At 35.9% G+C, this 18,979-nt stretch overlaps 1 protein-coding gene across 1 annotated transcript in view; it reads left to right on the top strand.

Annotated features, from left to right (window-relative positions):
• LOC100032698 (transmembrane protease serine 11B-like protein) overlaps positions 1–18,979 on the top strand; it is a 70,694-nt gene that overhangs the window by 34,244 nt on the left and 17,471 nt on the right. Inside the window, exon 3 of the mRNA XM_056803803.1 lies at positions 10,176–10,294. Coding sequence (XP_056659781.1) covers positions 10,176–10,294 — 119 coding nt within the window. The remainder of the gene's footprint in view (positions 1–10,175; positions 10,295–18,979) is intronic.

Genomic DNA, 18,979 nt, shown 5'->3' with positions numbered 1-18,979 from the left:
CAAAGAAATTTCTGAGGAAGTATAGAACAAAATACAATGTAGAAATGTTCATTCACAAGTGGTCACAGGAAGCAGAGAAGTGATAATAGGGCGTGGAGTTAAGGGCAGAGCAGAGCACAGAGTGCCCAGTAAAGAACTTAGGTGGAGTTGAAGGCTTGTGAGATTAAGTTAAGGGCCCAGAGCTAGGAAAGTTTAGTTACCTATCCCTGGGAATGTGAACAATGCTTTGAACTTGACAGGGAATAAATGAGTAATGATATTAACCTGTAGGGTGACATAGTTACAGTAATGGGAGAAAATACAAATGATGAAGTGACATTCAGGAGAAAAAACAAAGTATATTAAACACACCACAATTAAAATGGAAAAAATATAGGCATACTTAGAGAGCAAAAGGAAAGGATTTAATCAATAATTCAACTAAAACATGCTGAAATCTGCAAAGAGCTAGCAAACTGATTTTCTAGTATAGACCTAACGTCTCTCTCTCTCTCTCTCTCTTTTAAAAACCCTTACCTCTCCTCTTAGAATCAATATTGTGTATTGCTTCCAAGGCAGAAGATTGGTAAGGGCTAGGCAATGAGGGTTAAGTGACTTGCCCATGGTCACACAGTTATGAAGTATCGAAGGTCAAATTTGAATTTAGGACCTCTCGTCTCCAGGCCTGGTTCTCAATCCACTGAGTCACCCAGCTGCCCTTTAGACCTAACTTCTAATTCATATATGATCATCCATCAGTCTTGAAACTCATTTAGCTCATCTATAAAATGGGAGGACTGGACAAGATGATCTCTTTAGTTTCTTATAACGTTAATATTCTGCCATTTGGGGGTTTTCTCTTTAAAACTTTTCCATTAGACAAAGCATCTTCAACTACAAATTTTACATAGTTGACTCATAAATCTCTTCTCTCCAACCCCAAATTCCTTCTTTACCTGAATTCACATTTTCCTGACATCACAGATATAGAACTGGAAAGATCCTCAGAGATCATTTATTTTGAATCTCTCATTTTACAGATGAAAAGAATATGGCTACTGGGAACTGAGTTCCAGCTTTGTGTCTTCAATTGCCTCCTTGACATTTTCATTTGCAGATCACCTTGAGTTTGATATGTCCAAACTGAATTAATCTTTTTCCTCACAAAATGAGCCATTTTTTCTCCCTAATTTCCCATTTTCATGGAGTGCTATCATTCTCTCAGTTATGAAAGATCAAAACATAATTATGATATTTTGCTCATGCCTAACCTTAAGCAACAATAGCAATCTACCTTGTCTTGGTTTTTGTTGTTTTTGTTTTTCCTCGTGTTTGTCTTTTCTGTATTTTGACCACCAAAATCTTAGTTCAGGCTCTTATGTAGGTGGGCTCCGTACAAGCTCTAACTAACCATCCTAGCTGACCCTTCTCTTTGTCTGTATGACTTTGCCCCCTTACCCCAACTATGGTTAAACTGATCTTCTTCTCCTCTATCCCACTTATCTATATCACCACCCCATCTCTCCTTGACTCTTCTTTCTCTAGCTTTTCTCTCAAACCTTGTCCCATTCCTCTCCATCTATCTAAAGCCTTTCTGTTCTTTTGAGGCCACTTAATATGGTAACTCTACCTCTGAAGCTTTCTCTAACCATTCTCTCCTACATAAACATTATTAAGAATGCAAAATAATTATTCAAAGAACATCATCAGTTTAACATAATGCATAACAGAAAACATTTCATGAAATTATATTAATTATTGCTACTCATATAAAAATAATAGCAAGCTACATTCTTATCTCCCTGATCTGTAATTTCCTATCACAGTTATTGTCTATAAAATATCCCCGATTTTGCACTTAATCATGTTATTTAGTGATTTCAGATGTTTTGGTGTTTTTTTGCTCATGAAACTGTAATATCTTTTTCAACTTCTTCCATATTTTTGGCAGTGCTAATAGAATGATGGGCATAGAGCAGGTGTTGGACAAATATCTGCTAAATTAAGAAAACATCCTCAGAGATGTTCTTTGAATTCCTTTCACACATTTAGAGCACCTGCATCATAAAGTTGAGAGGCAGGATGAACATTACTGATGCCTCCAGGGGCTGAAAGTGCTGCAGAGGAAAGCTATGTCTAGATTTTTCTAGCTAACAGAGCAGCTGATAAATAATCATCTGACACTCTCTGTACAGTACAAAATTAATCCTCCATGTTAAAGTATAACATATTAGAATTGATGTATAGAATTCACACTTTAGACAGAATGTTTTGTATTTGTGTCCTCAGGGTCTTACACAGTATCTGGCACATAGTAGACAATAGATACTTGTGGACTGATTTTTCAATTGAATGTTCCCATAGCTAGTTAAGAAATAGTCCCTGTTTCTATCTTGACCCCTTGACTTGCTATAGGAGTATTCTAACTAAAATATGAAATCTATACTTAATTCCCTGAAAGATCATAGACTTTATCAGGATGAGTATTCCTCATTGCAGATCATAGATGGTCATTGAGTTATGATCAAAACTTTTATTACCCTATGGTTTGATGGCAAAACTATTTAGGCCAGCCCTGGAATCATAATCAGTCACCAATAAACAAATATTTATTTATTATTTTTAATTGAAAATTTTTAATTTATTAATTAAATTAGAATATTTTTCAATGGTTACATGATTCATGTTCTTTCCCTCCCCTCCTCCCTCACCCCCCCAGAAGCCAATGAGCAATTCCATTGGGTTTTACATGTGTCATTGATCAAGACATTTCCATATTGTTAATATTTGCAATAGAGTGATCATTTAAAGGTCATCATCCCCAACCAAATCCCCATCGAACCATGTGATCAAGAAGTTTAAACAAATGTTTATTAAATGCTTATTTATGCCAGGCACTATACTAAGAGATGAGGAAAAAGAGAAATGTTTCTTGTCTTGATGAGATCACACTCTAATGGGAGAGACAACATGCAAACAATGGTAGATAATCTGAAAGAGGAAAGTGTTGGAAAGGAGAATGAGTAGGACCAGGAAAGGCCTTCTGCAGAAAGTGGGATTTGAATGGAGTCTTTAAATAATCTGGGTTATTCAGAAGATCAAGGTAATAATTAATCATCAGACCTATATATTCAAAGCCTCTCCAGCTTGTTAGGACCTGTCAGACTACATACTAGCACAGCTTTTTGGAAGTTAGGATTATCTATATGCCATGAAAATGTATTGGAGGAGGATGTCAATAGGTTTCTGTGAGATCTCTAAGCTTACAAAAATTCAGAGCTAAAATGCTCCACAGAGATCAGTCAAGTCCTTCATTTTATACATAAAGAAACTAAAGCTTAGAGAGATTAGTTATATGGCTAGAACTCAATAACAAGATTTTCAAATCCCAATCATTAGTAATCTGTCCATCACTGAGCAATCAAATGATCATAGCTCTAGAGCTAGAAAGGACCTTAGTTGTCATCTAATGCAAGCCCTTCATTTTATAGAGCACTCAAGTGATTTGCTAAAATGTCACACATATAGTAAGCATTCCACTTGAATTCAGGTCCTCTGACTCTAGGTTCTAGATCCTGTTTTTTCTTTTGCGCTCCTATCACTGCACCTTTTTAGGAAATCCTGTGAACTGTCAGCGTAGAGCAGCAATGGAGTCTCATATGTTCCTCCTCTTTCTCTGCTAAATGTACTTAATCAAATGTCTAACATACATGTCAGAAATCCATTCCAACTCCAGTGGTTAAAGGGATCAGGACAAAAGAATCCATCTATTGGTTAATATGTAGGCCTGGGATATAGAGTAATAAAGACCACAGGTCCAAAGTCATAAAACCTGGGTTTTAGTGCTATCACTACTACTAGCAGTGTGGCAAAGAGCAGGTCATTCAACCTCACTGATCAAAAAGATTCCTACTTTGTAAAATGAGAGGAGTGGCTTAGAAAATCTCTAGGGTAACCAACCTCCAGGTAAGGGCTAGATGAACATTTGTTGGATGTGTTATGGGAATTTCTTTCAGATATGAGTAGAACTAGATAGTCTCTGAAGTTAAATTCCATGATTCTGCTCTTCTTCTATTTTCATCTCTATAATTTGTATATCTCCCATTACATCTCAAAACTTGTGCATAATTCATAACTAAAAGATTTAACAGACTCCTGTGGTAGGGGACAAACAATGAATTTATGTGTACAATAATTGAACTTTTGTACATGCTTATTCTTTTTTTAAAATTTCATTTATTTATTTATTGAGTGAATTTAGAACATTATTCCTTGGTTACAAGAATCATATTATTCCCCCCCCCTCCCCTCATCCCCCCTTCCCATAACTGATGGGCAATTGGGCAAGGACACAATTACATGTGTCCTTGATCAAAATCTATTTCCATGTTGTTGGTGTTTGCATTAGGATGTTCATTTAGAGTCTACATCCCCAGCCATATCCCCTCGACTCATGTATTCGAGCAGTTGTTTGTCTTTTGTGTTTCTACTCCCACAGTTTTTCCTCTGAATGTGGATAGTGGTTTTTCTCATAGATCCCTCCAAGTTGTTCAGGGACATTGCACTGCCACTAATGGAGAAGTCCATTACATTCGATTGTAGCACAGTGTGTCAGTCTCTGTGTACAATGTTCTCCTGGTTCTGCTCCTTTCGCTCTGCATCACTTCCTGGAGGTTGTTCCAGTCTCCATGGCATTTCTCCACTTTATTATTTCTTTGAGCACAATAGTATTCCATCACCAACAGATACCACAATTTGTTCAGCTATTCCCCAATTGAAGGGCATCCCCTGATTGTCCAATTTTTTGCCACCACAAAGAGTGAAGCTATGAATATTCTTGTACTTGTTTATTCTTAAAGTTAATGATCTATTTGTTATGTGCCTTGATCAGAAGATTGTATTACCATATGAAGATATTTGACAAATATAAATTAAAAAATGCTCCTGAAAAGAAGATGACTTCCACTTATTAAGAGGAAATCTATCTAAAGTATTATCTTACTTGAATCTTCAATTTTTAGTTATATCTATGTGTATGTATTTATATAAATGAGTTTTGCTTCTGTAAACACAGGTTTTTCTAAAAGTCTTAATGCTATTTTAGATATTAAAGTTTAAAACTGCTATGAAAGTTTTACAACACGATGTATTTGTTATGTGTATCTACAAACACATACCTATGTATATATGTGTATGTATGTATGTATGCACCTTGAGTTATCACAATGGAGTATGATTACATTACTCTTTAGTACTGCTAGGTTTAATTCTTTACCTGGCATGAGCAATTCAGGGCAGCTTAAAGCTATTTCAAGGCTTCTGCTTCTTATTTCTGGTAGGGGAAACAAAGACCAGTTGTGTAGAAGTTATAGGGAAATGGACTGTAACTCAATATAAGGAAGACCTTCTCCTCCTTCTCTTCTGTCTTAGAATTGATACTAAGTATTGGGTCCAAGGCAAAAGATCAGTAAGGGCTAGGGAGTTGGGGTTAAATGACTTGCTCAGGGTCACACAGCTAGGAAGTGTGTGAGGCAAGATTAGAACAATTTGAACTTAGGACCTTTCATCGCCAGGACTAGTTCTATCCACTGAGCCACCTAGCTATTCCTGAAAAGCTTCTCAAAAATTAGAGATTCCTCAAGATCTTGTGAGAAGGTATTTTCCATAGTGTGACATTTAAGCATAGGTTATATTCAATTCAACACATTCTAGCAAGAATTGGTTAATCACACTCTATGTGCCTGACACTAAAGACAAAACTGAAATGGTGCTTGTCTGCAAGGAATTTATATTCAGTATGATGTCAACTTGCCAAGAATTTTATAGGGAATAGATTCTATAACCTACATAATGTAAAAATTAAAATTAATATACAATAATTAAAAATGTCATATTTTAAGAGATTTATTAATGATCATTAGAAATAAAGGAATAAAAAAGTAACAAAATAAAAAACCATGTGCCCATGGCTAACTAATCTACCTGTTCAAAAACCCTGCTTACCACCAAAGTCACAACCCAGAAAGCAAAGAGAGTGAGACCAGGAACCCCACTCAATATATCCCCCTGTCTACAGGAAGTATGGAATTACAGGAAGTCAGTGGGATCCTGGGAAATGCAGTTTTTAGGGTAACAGATATCCAATTATACATTAATAAGAAGCTTGAATAGCAATGTCTCTAAACCACAAAGATTGAATTGAAAAGACTATGGGCAATGGTGAGGGGAGTGGTTAAATTGGAGTCCCTCCTTCAGTTAATACTGGTAACTCCAGGAGCCACTAGGAGACAGGTTACACTCACACCTCAAGGTGCTACTTTTGGCATTCTCAGGGCAAAAGAAGAACTTCCACCTTTATAGAAATCCATTAGCTTGATTGTAAACGTCAATCTTTTCTTCATCCTTGACCCAGGGGAAATCTGTGTGGGGCACAATATTTGGATTAAAATTCAGGTCAGACCTTAGAACATAGTAGCTGTTCACTATATGTTTGTTGCTGATTAAAATGACAAAAAAAATCAGATGATCTGGAATCAAATATTATAAAAACAAGACTGTAGCAATCTTGTTGTTCAAAAAGCCTAGACTGAAATCCTTTTTCTGAGAAGTTTAGTGATTTTGATTTTTCTGAATGACATTAAACACAATTAGGCAACCCCTAAATAAAAAGACAAGTGACTTTGCCCTGTGGCTGAAAGAAGAAATAGCTATTTTAATTTGCTATTCTTTCTTTCTGTATGAAAATCTGTCAACTTCTTTCTTATGAAGTGCCAAGCTTGTCTGCTTGTATCATAAAGAAATATAGTATGCGGATGTGATGCTAGGGCTTGTCGTAGCAGGAAATGCCACAAAAGGATTAAGTCTTCTATTTTTAAAAATGTGCCTTAAACAATATGACCTTTCTAATATTTTAAGATACAAAACCTTCAAAGTACTTATTACTGTGGCAAATAGATGTTCCAAGAGATTTTCAAAAGGAGTGAACCTGGACCATCCCTATTATTCACCTCCTTCCATCCTTCACTTTCCCTTCCACTCCACAAATTAATCTCTCCCTGAAATTTATTGCAAAACACTGGGTGGGGAAAAAGAGTCAGAATACCTATTCCAGGCACATCCTTGTGTTGGCAGCACCTAGAGTTGAATAAAAAGAAAGAGTTTTGTCACTCTCACCTTGATAGAACTGTCTTTACTCGATAATTACATTAATCCTGACAGCTTTTTGGTTTTGAGCAGTGAACTTTTGAAAAATCTGGTCTTAATAACAAATGTGGGTTTGTGGTTCAGTAATTCCCCTTTCCAGGTGCTAATGGGGTTGTTTTTTCTTGTATATGAAAACAAGACCAAGCAAAACACTGAAAAACAGAGTTCAGGGAACAGTCCTCATTGATACGATACAATTTAAAATTTTCCAGTAACATTTTTCCAATTCACTGATTTTTCAATCATGTTTGGCCCTTTGTGATCTCATTTAAAAGGTTTTCTCAAAGATACTGTAAGGATTTGTCAATTCCTTCTCCAACTCATTTTATAGATGAGGAACCGAGGTAAAGAGGGCTGTGTCTGCCCAAGATCACTCAAATTTGAACTCGGGAAGATGAGCCTTCATGTCGATTAATCTTTAAAGTGTGTGGTGCATACTTTTTTTTTTTCTTGGAGTGCCAGTTGTTAAACATTTATCAACATTCTCTTGATCTTCATGTACTAGGGTCTGGAATAACCACATGTAATGAAACATTAGCAATTCAAGGCTTTTACTGTGAATGGAGAATGTTACTGAGTAATACATTTTTGTGAGTATATAGAAAATTTCTCCTTAGAGGTGGCCATTTTTTCAGTAGTTTTCATTTATGACTTTTTAAAGACTTAGGGATACATTGAGGGCAACTAGGTAGCACAGTAGATAGAGTTCCAAGTCTAGAGTCAGGAGGTCCTGGATTCATATCTCACCTCAGATACTTCCTAGTGACGTGACCCTAGGCATCACTTAACCTCCAATTGCCTAGTCCTTGACTTTGGTAACCAGAAATGGTTACAAGATAATATATACAAGTGGTATAAAAAAGATATATCAGAGATACCACTAGAAACATCCAAGCTGTCCAGCTTCTTTTATGTCTTATATCCTGCTGTTAAAGTGAAAAAAAAAACAACCCAAAAAACAAACCTCATAATAGTTGATAGTCCAGTGAAATGTAACAGTGCTTCAGGTTAGAGGGATCAATAAAGTATACAGTGTAATATATTGACAGTCTCACAAAAGCATTTGTCTGGTAGTTTAGATCGTGAGTAAGTCTATTTGATAAAAAACAGCATGGTTTAATAAAAATACTGTCATCACTGTCAGGAGATCTGGGTTTAATCCCCAGGTCTGCCCATTATTAATTAGATATGTGATCTTAGACAAGTCACATCATTCTCAGCTTTTCATCTCTAAAACTGGGATAATGATTCTTTTATACCCTCAAGTCCCTCTGGATAGTAGGTTAGTATTTTAAACTCTGTATAAGAAAGACAACATATTAGTACTACTATTTTTATATGGCTGCCATTCTCCTATTCTTCTCCCCCACCAAAACAAATCACTCTTGTAAAAAAGAAGTAGTAGTAGTCTGTCGGTTAACCGAGGATGACTATTGTCTTTGTGCGTTTTCATCTATGATAGATAGATGAATGTGCACAAAGACACTTGTGCATGAAGGAGATTTAAGTGAAAAAGTCGATGCACAGAGACAGTCCCACTCAAACCAAAACATCCAGCCCTCTTTCTATGAATGGGGAGATAGTTTACATGATTAGTTCTGGAGTCAGAATTAGTCTTTCCATCTTTATGAGTTTGTGTTCCTTAATGCCATTCCCCTTTGCACAATTGTAGCCATTTTATATGTCCTTGGGTTTGCTTATTTTCCTGTACCAGTTCCTACAAGTCTTCCCAAGTTTCTCTGATCTCCTGATACCCATCATGTCTTATGACACCATTATTTTTATCATGTTCACATTAATTCATCATAATGTCTGGTAAACAATAGGTGCTTAATAAATATTTGTTGATGGCTTGATAGCATTCATATTCCATAATATTTTTAGCTATTGTTTTGATTGATAGGCACTCACTTTGTTCCTATTTTTTTCTGCATAACAAAAAGTATAGTCATAAATATTTTGAAATATATGGGAATTTTCTTTTTGTTAATTACCTCTTTGTGTTATACACTCAATAGTGGTAATCACAGATCAAAACTTTTTCGCTTTTGTCATACTTCCTAATTGTTATCTAGAATGCTTTTATAAATTTATAGCTCTGCCTGCAGTGTATTAATGTGCAAGTCTTCTCACAATTATTCTAGGATTAATGATTTATATTTCTTATATTTTTCTAATTTACTAGTTATAAAATGCATCAAATTGATTTTATTGGCATTTCTCTTATTGGAGCCTAGGTTATTGGCTTTGAAACCAGAAAGACCTATGTTCAGGTCCCACCTCTGACACTTGCAGGCTCTATGACCCTAGACAAGTGACTTGACATTTTAGCTAAAGTAGTTCTCTAAGACTATGAGCTGCAAAGAAAGTGCCTATCTGCATCTGTAGCAAGAGTTTCTTTAGTTTCCTGTATCAGTGAATTCACAGATCTAATCTCTATTCCTATTGATCCACACATTATTAATAATTAGGATCATTTTCTACTACATAATTTTTGATGGTTTACATTCTTCTGAAAAACATTTTGTTCACATTTTTTGACATTTAGAGGCAGCTGGTGGTGTGGTGCATAGAACGCCGAGTCTAGTTTAAATTAAGCCTCAGAAACTTACTAGATGTATAACTGTGCAAGCCATTTAACCATCAGATTGCCTCAGTTTTCTCAAATGTAAAATCAATATAATAATGGCACCTATTTCCTTCCCAGGGTTGTTATAAGGCTCAAAAGAGATATTAAAAAAAACACATTTAGTACCCAACATTAGAACCTGGCACATAGTAGGCACTTTATATATATATATATATATATATATATATATATATATATATACTGATTCCTTGCCTTTCCCTCCCTATTGGGAAATGGCCACCACGTGATCTTTCCAAATTTTCATTGATGCTAAAGTTTTAGCTTATTTAGAGTAAAAGGAAAATAAAGTTGAATTGAAATGACTGTTATTATCTAATTTTCCTCCTATTTTTTTCCTTTCCAGACCAGGTAGAACTTCACAAAGAACATCACTACCATTATGGATGATTGCCCTTATTGTGTTTGGAGTGCTGGCAGTCTTGGGAGTTACAATTGGCCTTCTTGTTCATTTTCTAGCAGTTGGTCAGTGTTAATGATATTTTTATTATTTTTTCCATTGTTGTAAGCTCTCTTTCTCTACTAACTGGAAACATGAATGGTTATGAATGACTCTTCTTTCACAACGATTTCCTTAAGGGATATTATTTTTCTTCAAATTTGTTTTATTTTATTTTAAAAAGTTCATTTATTTAATTAATTAATTTAGAATATTTTTTCATGGTTACATGATTCATAGTCTTCCCCCCCCTCACATCCCTGCCTCCTATAGCTAATGAGCAGTTCCACTGGTTTTTACATGTGTCATCAAATTTATTTTTAAAGACTGTTGTATAAGCAGGCAACAGGCAATGAACATTTTTTTCATGTCCTTACCACGTTCTAGCCACTATATTATGTCCTGGAAACACAAATACAAGCAAGAAGAGAGACAATTTCTGTCCTCAAAGAATTTACATTCTAACAGAGAAAGATAATACATAAAAGAGAAGAGCAATGGATGGGGGGGCAGAGACAAGCAGGAGGTATTTTTAATAGGCAAATAATATCTTAGTTTTATTATAAAAATAAATATTTGCTTTTGGATAACTTGCACCCTTAGGAAATTTTTCTTTACATCAAACATAAATCTTCCTCTCTGGAAGTTCCACCATTTGTTCCTGTCCATTAGGACCAAATAGCATAAAATCATATTCATCTATATGATAGCCCTTCACATATGTAAGAAATCTTTCATGTTCCCTCCTAGGTCTTCTTTTCTCCAAGCTTTATATTTTCTTCTTATTCAACTTATATGACATCATCAACTGAACTTCATCTATCCTGTCAAGGCCTTTCATCACCCTTGTGGATCCTCCCTTAATGATCTCTATATTATCAATATCCTTGTTAAAACAGATCTCCCAGAACTACACACAACACTCCAAAAGTAACTTGAGCAGAGGTAGTAAAACAAAACTATCTGCTTCTCAGTCCTGGACAATATGTTTCTCAATGCATGCTAAAAGCATATTAACTTGTTTTTAACTTCTATGTTCCACTGTTGACTCATTGAACAGTGCACTAAAACCTCTAATTCATTTTGACATGAACTGATGTCTATGCATGCCTCCTCATTTGGATTGGAAATTGATATTTTGAATCTAAGCATAAGAAGTTAACTTTATTCTTACTTAAGTACATCTTTATATAACTTGTCTAGCATTCCTGTCAAGATTTTTAAAATATCCTGTTAGTTATCCAAACTGCCGCCTTCCCCACCTAGCGTTACATCACATGCTATCAATTCCTTTATCCAAGTCAGTGATTAAAATGTTTAATGCTACAAGGTCAAATAGAAGTTCCTGGAGTACTCCACTTGACAGCTCCTTCCATATTAATCCCAACTCATTAATGATTACTGTTTCAGGCCAGTAATACAACCAGTTCCAAAATTACCTAACTACCTACTGTTATCATCTAGCCCATTTCTCATTTTTCCTATAAGATATTATGGGAAGTTGCTTTGCTAAAATCTAGGCAAACTTTATAAACATTTCCCTGGATTAACTAGTCTACCAAGAGAGTTGAAAAGTGGAACAAGGCTTATCTGGCATTATCTGATCCTGAAGTCATAGTAATTCTCTTTGATTACAACTTCATTTTCTTTTCTTTTACATGAAGTTAAAATTTCTACAAATAAATTGTTTTTACATCAATTATTTCTCAATGTATCCACATCTCCTTAGGCTAACTAATGAAACATTCATTCCTATTAAAACAATTTTTAAAAAAGGAAAGGAGTTCATTAGAATTAATCAATATATCATCCTAGTCTGAAAGCATATATACTGTTCTATACTCACAGTCTCCGTACCTCTGCAAAGAAAGGAAGGCAGTTCTATTTCTCCTCTCTACTTTGGGGATAAGCTTGGTCATTATATACTATTTGGCTTCATTTTTTGTTCTTCCTTTTGTGTTGCTGCTCTCTTTTTATTGGTTCTGCTTACTTGACTGCATCAGTTCATCTGTTTTCCCATCATTCTCTGAATTCTTCATATTTGTTGATTTTTATGATTCAGTAATATTTCATTGCATCAAAGTACTACGCCTTGTTTAAACATTCCCAATTAATGGGTATGTCTTTTGTTTCCAGTTCTTTGCTCCTATAAAGTGAGTTCCTATCAGTGTTTTCATGTGTATGGAACTGTTCTTTCTGCCTTTGATTTACTTATGTCAGCAGCAACACTTCCTTTTCCAAATGATAAATAAACCTCAGCAAGTCAGTCTAGAGTTTTTGGCAGGAATCAAAGTCAATCTACTTGAGCCCTTGTTTACAGATCTCATACTTGGGGACATTTTTCTTTCCTATTTTTGCACTATCATTGGTCTTCACTAGTTATTTAAAGATCACCGAGAGTGACAAGTTCTGCTAGGTCTTTCAGTTCTCTGGGATGTATTTCATCTGTGCCTTGTGAAAGCCATCAAGAGTAGCTAAGCATCCTATTTATCTTAGATTTTACTCTAAATGACTGATTTTTTAATTTTTCTAATTCAAACATTATTCTTGGAAGAGAAAATAGAAACAAAATGAGAAAGACTTTACTTTCCTAGTCATACTTTACCATAGTCTTTCCCACCCTGAACAAAGGTATGAACTCTTCTTTGGTTTTCTACTTTTGCTTAGTATAAATTTTTAAAAGACCCTTTGTGGTCCTTAAGTTTCCATGTCAGCCTTAGATTGTCCTGAGATTTAGTACCTGGGAAAGTGTTGTCAGGAAAGTAACCCTTTTTTTTTTTTTACTCACCTTCCAACACCAGCCCTTATATTCATCTTCTATTCATGTCTTTAAAAAATCTAAGTGGTTAATAAATTTCTTTATATCCTCACAGGTCTCTTTAAGTTCTTCCTTCCCTTTCTTTTTTATTATATATTCGTACTCATAGTCTAATAGATTTAAAGCTAGAAGAGATTTGAAAGATTATCATATGCATTTCCATCCACATATTTTTTTTCAGAATTATTTCCTTTTATTTCTTCAAAATTGTATTATTGGGGGACAGCTGGGTGGCTCAGCCGATTGAGAACCAGGTCCAGAGACTAGAGGTCCTGGGTTCAAATATGGCCTCACACTTCCTAGCTGTGTGACCCTGGGCAAGTCATTTAACCTCCATTGCCTAGCCCTTACCACTCTTCTGCCTTAGAACCAATACACAGTAGTGATTCTAAAATGGAAGGTAAAGCTTTAAAAAAAACTCATTATCGGAACCTCTCCTTCTTGGGCTGCCTTTCTCTGTAAAATTCTAGACTACAAATTTCTCCTTACAGTTTCTGTGAACACTTTGATATCTATTCTCCTAAAATTTAGGCTATGTATGTTTCCATTGCTTTTCTTACATAGATTATAAAATGAATGATCATCCCATTCCAATTCTTTAATTTCCACCCCAGTAATTGGTTTTCTGCTAGAGCAGTGGTTCTCAACCTTTCTAATGCCATGACCCCACAATACAGTTCCTCATGTTGCAGTGACCCCAACACCGGTGGCTACTTCAAAAATGTAATTTTGCTACAGTTCAGAATCTAAGTACCTGATATGCATTATGTATTCTCATTGCTACAAATCAAACATAATTTAAACATAGTGATTAATCACAAAGACAATATTTAATTATGTGTTAAGAAATATTAATCCAGCAGGAGGCAGCCTGAGCGCTGGGGTGGGAGGTAATTCCTGCCTGGGGAGGGGGTCCGCTGCCTTCTTCTTCCTGTCATCTCCCTCCAGCTTGAGCTGAGGCTTCACTTTGCTGGGGTTACTCGACTCCGTTATCTGCTCCAGGAGTTATCTGCTCTAGGACTCGTTCTTAACCCTTCCGGAGCCAGAGCCCGGGTGCTCTCTCTGGGTCTCTGTTTGAGTCTGGTCTCCAGACAATAGGGTAAATCCATCGCCCCTCATAGGGGGAGGGCTGCTGATAAGTAACTAATATTAGTACAATATGTGGGCAGCAGGGTCTCCATTCTTCCCGAGATCTTGCTGTAAAGTAGCGTGATTTCTCAGTGGCTAAAGCCATTGGAAATATGTATTTTCCGATGGCTTTCAGTGACCCCTGTGTTTTGGTCGTTTGACCCCCTCTGGGGTTGCAACCCACAGGTTGAGAACCACTACGCTAGAGGTAAATCCAGAATATGATTTTTTTCTAGTAATTTTCTGCTGGGAGCCATCAGGACACAATGTCTTGACAAGGTCATTTGTGGAAGCCAAGAAGTCACAAAGTAACTCCTTGGCAGGATGGAATTTCCCACTCAGCCCCCCTTTGCATGACTTCTGTCATCAACATCCCTTACTAATGGATTTGACATGATTGTTGTCCTCTCCCTAGTCTCAGAAAAAATAATATAAGAGCAAAATGCTTGTACACTATTTCCCCAAAATATCACCATAAGATCAGACTCACAGATCCAAACCTAAAAGACCATCATGGGTTAACTTTTGTTTAGGTATATAATTCCTAGCAAAAGCTATGCCCACAAGCCATACCCAAAAAATCCCCTAATCCCCTGTACAGAAACATATTCTCCTAAGCTAGTACATAAATCATTCATAGGAAAGACCTGTACAAAATGCTTTGGTACATCAAGCTTCATCAAGCCTCAGTGACTTGATTTTACCAACCAAAACCCTCCTTGAAAAACTCCCTAAACAAACCCTGAAAAATGATCAGCCTAATGTTAAATCTAAATTGTGTTTTCAGTATCCTTTTGATCTCTCAATTTCCCTGCTATGATTGTTAATTGTCTTTAGGAACTCTGATTGATTATCTATTTTTATTAAGTTCAATAAGTGATTTTTCTTGATTGTCTGTAAACTCAAAGCTCCTCACAGGGTAATGAGAAAATTAAGGCACCTGTGATGAAATCATTTATCTTGTGTAAAACCTTTGAGTATACTGTCAGAATCAATAGTTACCATACAAATGTATAGAATGATCTCAGAATGTTAATCAAACAATTTGTTAAAAGTTAATGTATCACTTACCCAATTATCTTTACTTGAACATGTATGTTGAATAATGTAACTGTATGCCAAGAAAAAGGGTATAAAAATAAAGGCTAAACCTGGGTATGGCGAAGCAGCCATTTCATGCAAAGCCTCACCCCTGGCAGATACACACATATAGCTTCCTTCCATCTCTCATTTTCACCTGCCCATTCTACCTGCCAAGCAGGAGCCATGGACTTGGATGGATATGAAACTGTGGCAATTTTCTCCAACTTTTAATGGATGAAATTATTATTAAGGCAGTCCAAAAATGTTTGCTGCTCTACTTTTGAAAGGGAGTGAGAGAGCAAGAGAAAGAATAGAGTTTATATCTAAATAACTGAAATCATTCATTGCTACTATTTCATTTTTCCATTTCAGGCTTGCCACCACCTCTTTGCTTTATTTTCTATCTATGTGGATTTTAACATATGCCAATTAGAGTTTTGATTATACTTTTCCTTCCATTGATCTTCTCCCAAATATTCTCTCTAATGAGTTTCTGGGCTGCTCTCTTCTCTCTTTGCTTATTTTTTTAAAGAAGAGAACCAAATTTCATTCCTGGGTACCATTCCACTACATCTCTGTGATATCTGTGAGAGGAAATGTTTCTCCTTGTGATAGAATCTCTAAGTCACTTTTATTATTAACTACATTTTATGCCTTATTATATATAGACCTTTATTGCTGATTCCTTCCACATTTTGTCTTTTGCGATTTTCTGAATACTCTTTGTACTTAGAGCTATTCTCTGTGGTACTTACCTTGGTGAAAAACATTGGCAGTTTTCTTTTTTCCCTTTATTTATTAGTTTAAAGCAGTTTTTTAGAACCCTTATCTTCCATCTTAGAGTCAATACTGTGTATTGGTTCCAAGACAGAAGAGTGGTGAGGGCTAGGCAATGGGGGTTAAGTGACTTTCCCAGGATCACAATGCTAGGAAGTGTCTGAAGCCAAATTTGAACCCAGGACCTCCCATCTCTGGGCCTGACTTTCAGTCCTCTGAGCCACTCAGCTTCCCCCTAAAGTATTTTTTGGTGAACTTTACAAAATCTCTCTGAAGTCTGAATACTTACATAGTCACCTACTTCCATGTCAGAGATTTACTGGCCTTTCCTTATTCTTCCTTGCCTGTCAGGTTTAACCCTGTAGGTGCTAGCCAAGGACCTGGTTATAGATTTGTGAAGATGAGTCTTTGACTTCCCCAAATGGTTCTTCTACCAACAGTTAGTGGAGGATAGATCAACTCTAAATCTAAATCCTCACTGGAACTTTAAATCGGTTACATTTACATTCACAATCCATTTCCACATCTTAATGAAATTTGATTCCTTTTTTCTCTTAAAAGCATCAGATTGGTAATTATTTAAAAGAAGAATGCTCAATTTGTTTTGTCTTCAAATAAGGGAATAAACATCTCTTATTTGAAGACAAAACAAATTGACAAAGGCAAGGATTGGTCTGGCTGACTAAGTCACAAAAGTCCCTTGGAAATATTGTTTTTCTCAGCCTAGGAAGAACTAAAGTTCTTAGGGCTAGACCTGGAGGGCAGAATATTTTCCAACTGGTTCAACTTTTTTTTTTAATAATTAAGTGATCTTGTAGACTTTGAAGCCATATAGATATGATTAATTATTAGAGAAACAGAGTACTGTAATGAAATGGGTAACAGATATGATTCAGAACAGACAGGTTCAATTCCTATCTCTAACACTAGCTATGTGGACAGTTAATCTCTTTGAACCTCACTTGCCTCATCTGTAAAATGAGGATATTAGGACTCAACCTACCTATCTCACAAGGGGAGAAGAGTGCTTGGTAAATGTTAAATAGCTACATAAATCTGATTTATGGGACATTAATTAGCAGGAAATAATTTATGCTGCCTCAAGTGAATTCCATTAGTTAAATTAGTTGTGGCAAAGGAATGGTCACACCTCACTATTGTTGTAGTTATTCATCTGAAGTCAGTTTGAAAGAATTATTGGCTGTAGGAGGTTGTCAAGCATCCTTGTTGTTTCGTTCTAGACTGGGCGAATGCTGCAATAATGCCTGGCAGAAGTGAGAAGTGATAATTCCACAGACCATAGACACACCCAAGTTATTGTTCCAAAATCTTTATTTTGAACTTGCTGTTCCAGGTTTGACAAAGAGATTAATCCTATACAAGGATCAGTTAGTTATTCACTCCTAATCCTTGAAGTGGTTTGGTTCAGCCCCTTCTGGATTGTGATTCATTCTACAAACCATCCCACAGAATGATAAAAAAATATTTTCATGAACGCATCAACAAGAGCTTAAAGCACATTGTGAAACTTTTCTAAGAATGAGGAATTAACACTTTGCTCCCAGTTATAGGAAGTTACCGTATATGTTTCACAAAGACCGAATAACTCCTAAAATATTTCCTGCCTGCTGCTCAAACATACCTCTGTGAATGAAGAGAAAGGAATATATTTAAGACATTTGGAATATAGATTCACAAAATCTTGGGGACTGATTGGATATGGGGTGGTGAGAGAAAAGGGTTAAGGATTACTTGACTAGTTAAGGTCATGAACTCGAATGACTGGAATGATGGTGGTTCCCTCAACAGAAAAACTAAAATTAGAAGTAGGGGTGGATTTAAGGGAGAGTAAAGATAATGATTTCTGCTTTGGGCATAGTTATCCAGGTGGAGATATCAAAGAAGTAACTAGGGGAGCTGGTCTAGGAGAAATATAAGAGATATGTAGGTTTGGGAATAATCTGCACAGAGATAATAGTTGAGTCCACAGAAGCTAAATAATTCTCCAGGAGAGTACCGAGAGAAGATAAGAAAGAGGATACGTGAACACATAATTATAATGGAGATAATAATTATAATAATTGTAAAACCTAGGTACCAAATACTATGGGAGTTGGAAAAGCAGTATAGATATTTGGGAGTAGGCCTAACCTTAGTCAGTCAAGTGATTTGAGTTAAAGGGTTAAAGTATTCATGGACCATAAAACAGAACAAAAAACTTTAAGGAAAAGAGATTTTTAAAAAATACTTAAATACTTAATACTTAAAAATACTTAATACTTAAAGAATACTAACAACAAAAATCTATGACTCTTTGGCTTCCACAGTCACCATGACATATATACCATACCATGTAAAGAAGATATTTATTCCCTTGAGGGCAGCAGGAGCCAAGATAAAATTTTTGGTATGAATTCCTGCTTGGCTAGTTTTTTAATGTCTCAGGAAGCAAGAGAGCCAATGGCTTTAAGACTAGCTCTACCCACATACTGCCAGGGCTGTATACATTAATACATGTATACAGCATACATGCAACCTGGAATGCTGACCTTGGGTAGAATCTATGAAGGAAGGGCAGAAGGAGAGAGAATTATCACCACAATGAGGTGGTAGTGTTAGGATTGGAGTCAGGCGAGGTCTGGATGCAAATCTTGTTTTTTTTTCACAGAGTAAACGTCTGAGCTTCTAACCAAAAGTAAGTCACCAAATTTCTTAGTTACCCTTATAGAGTTTTTAAGGGGATAAAATGAGATAATGTATACAAACATTTTATAAATGCAAAGGTGCTATATAAGTGCTAACCATTGTTATTCATACTCACAAAATCTCAGAATTGTAAAGGACCTTCATATCATCCCTGAAGAAAACTTCTCTCTTTAACACATCCAACAAATAATCATTCATC

This window comes from Monodelphis domestica, chromosome 6, assembly GCF_027887165.1.
Source record: "Monodelphis domestica isolate mMonDom1 chromosome 6, mMonDom1.pri, whole genome shotgun sequence".
NCBI classification, from domain to species: Eukaryota; Metazoa; Chordata; class Mammalia; order Didelphimorphia; family Didelphidae; genus Monodelphis; species Monodelphis domestica.
This window is presented reverse-complemented; position numbering and strand designations above follow the sequence as displayed.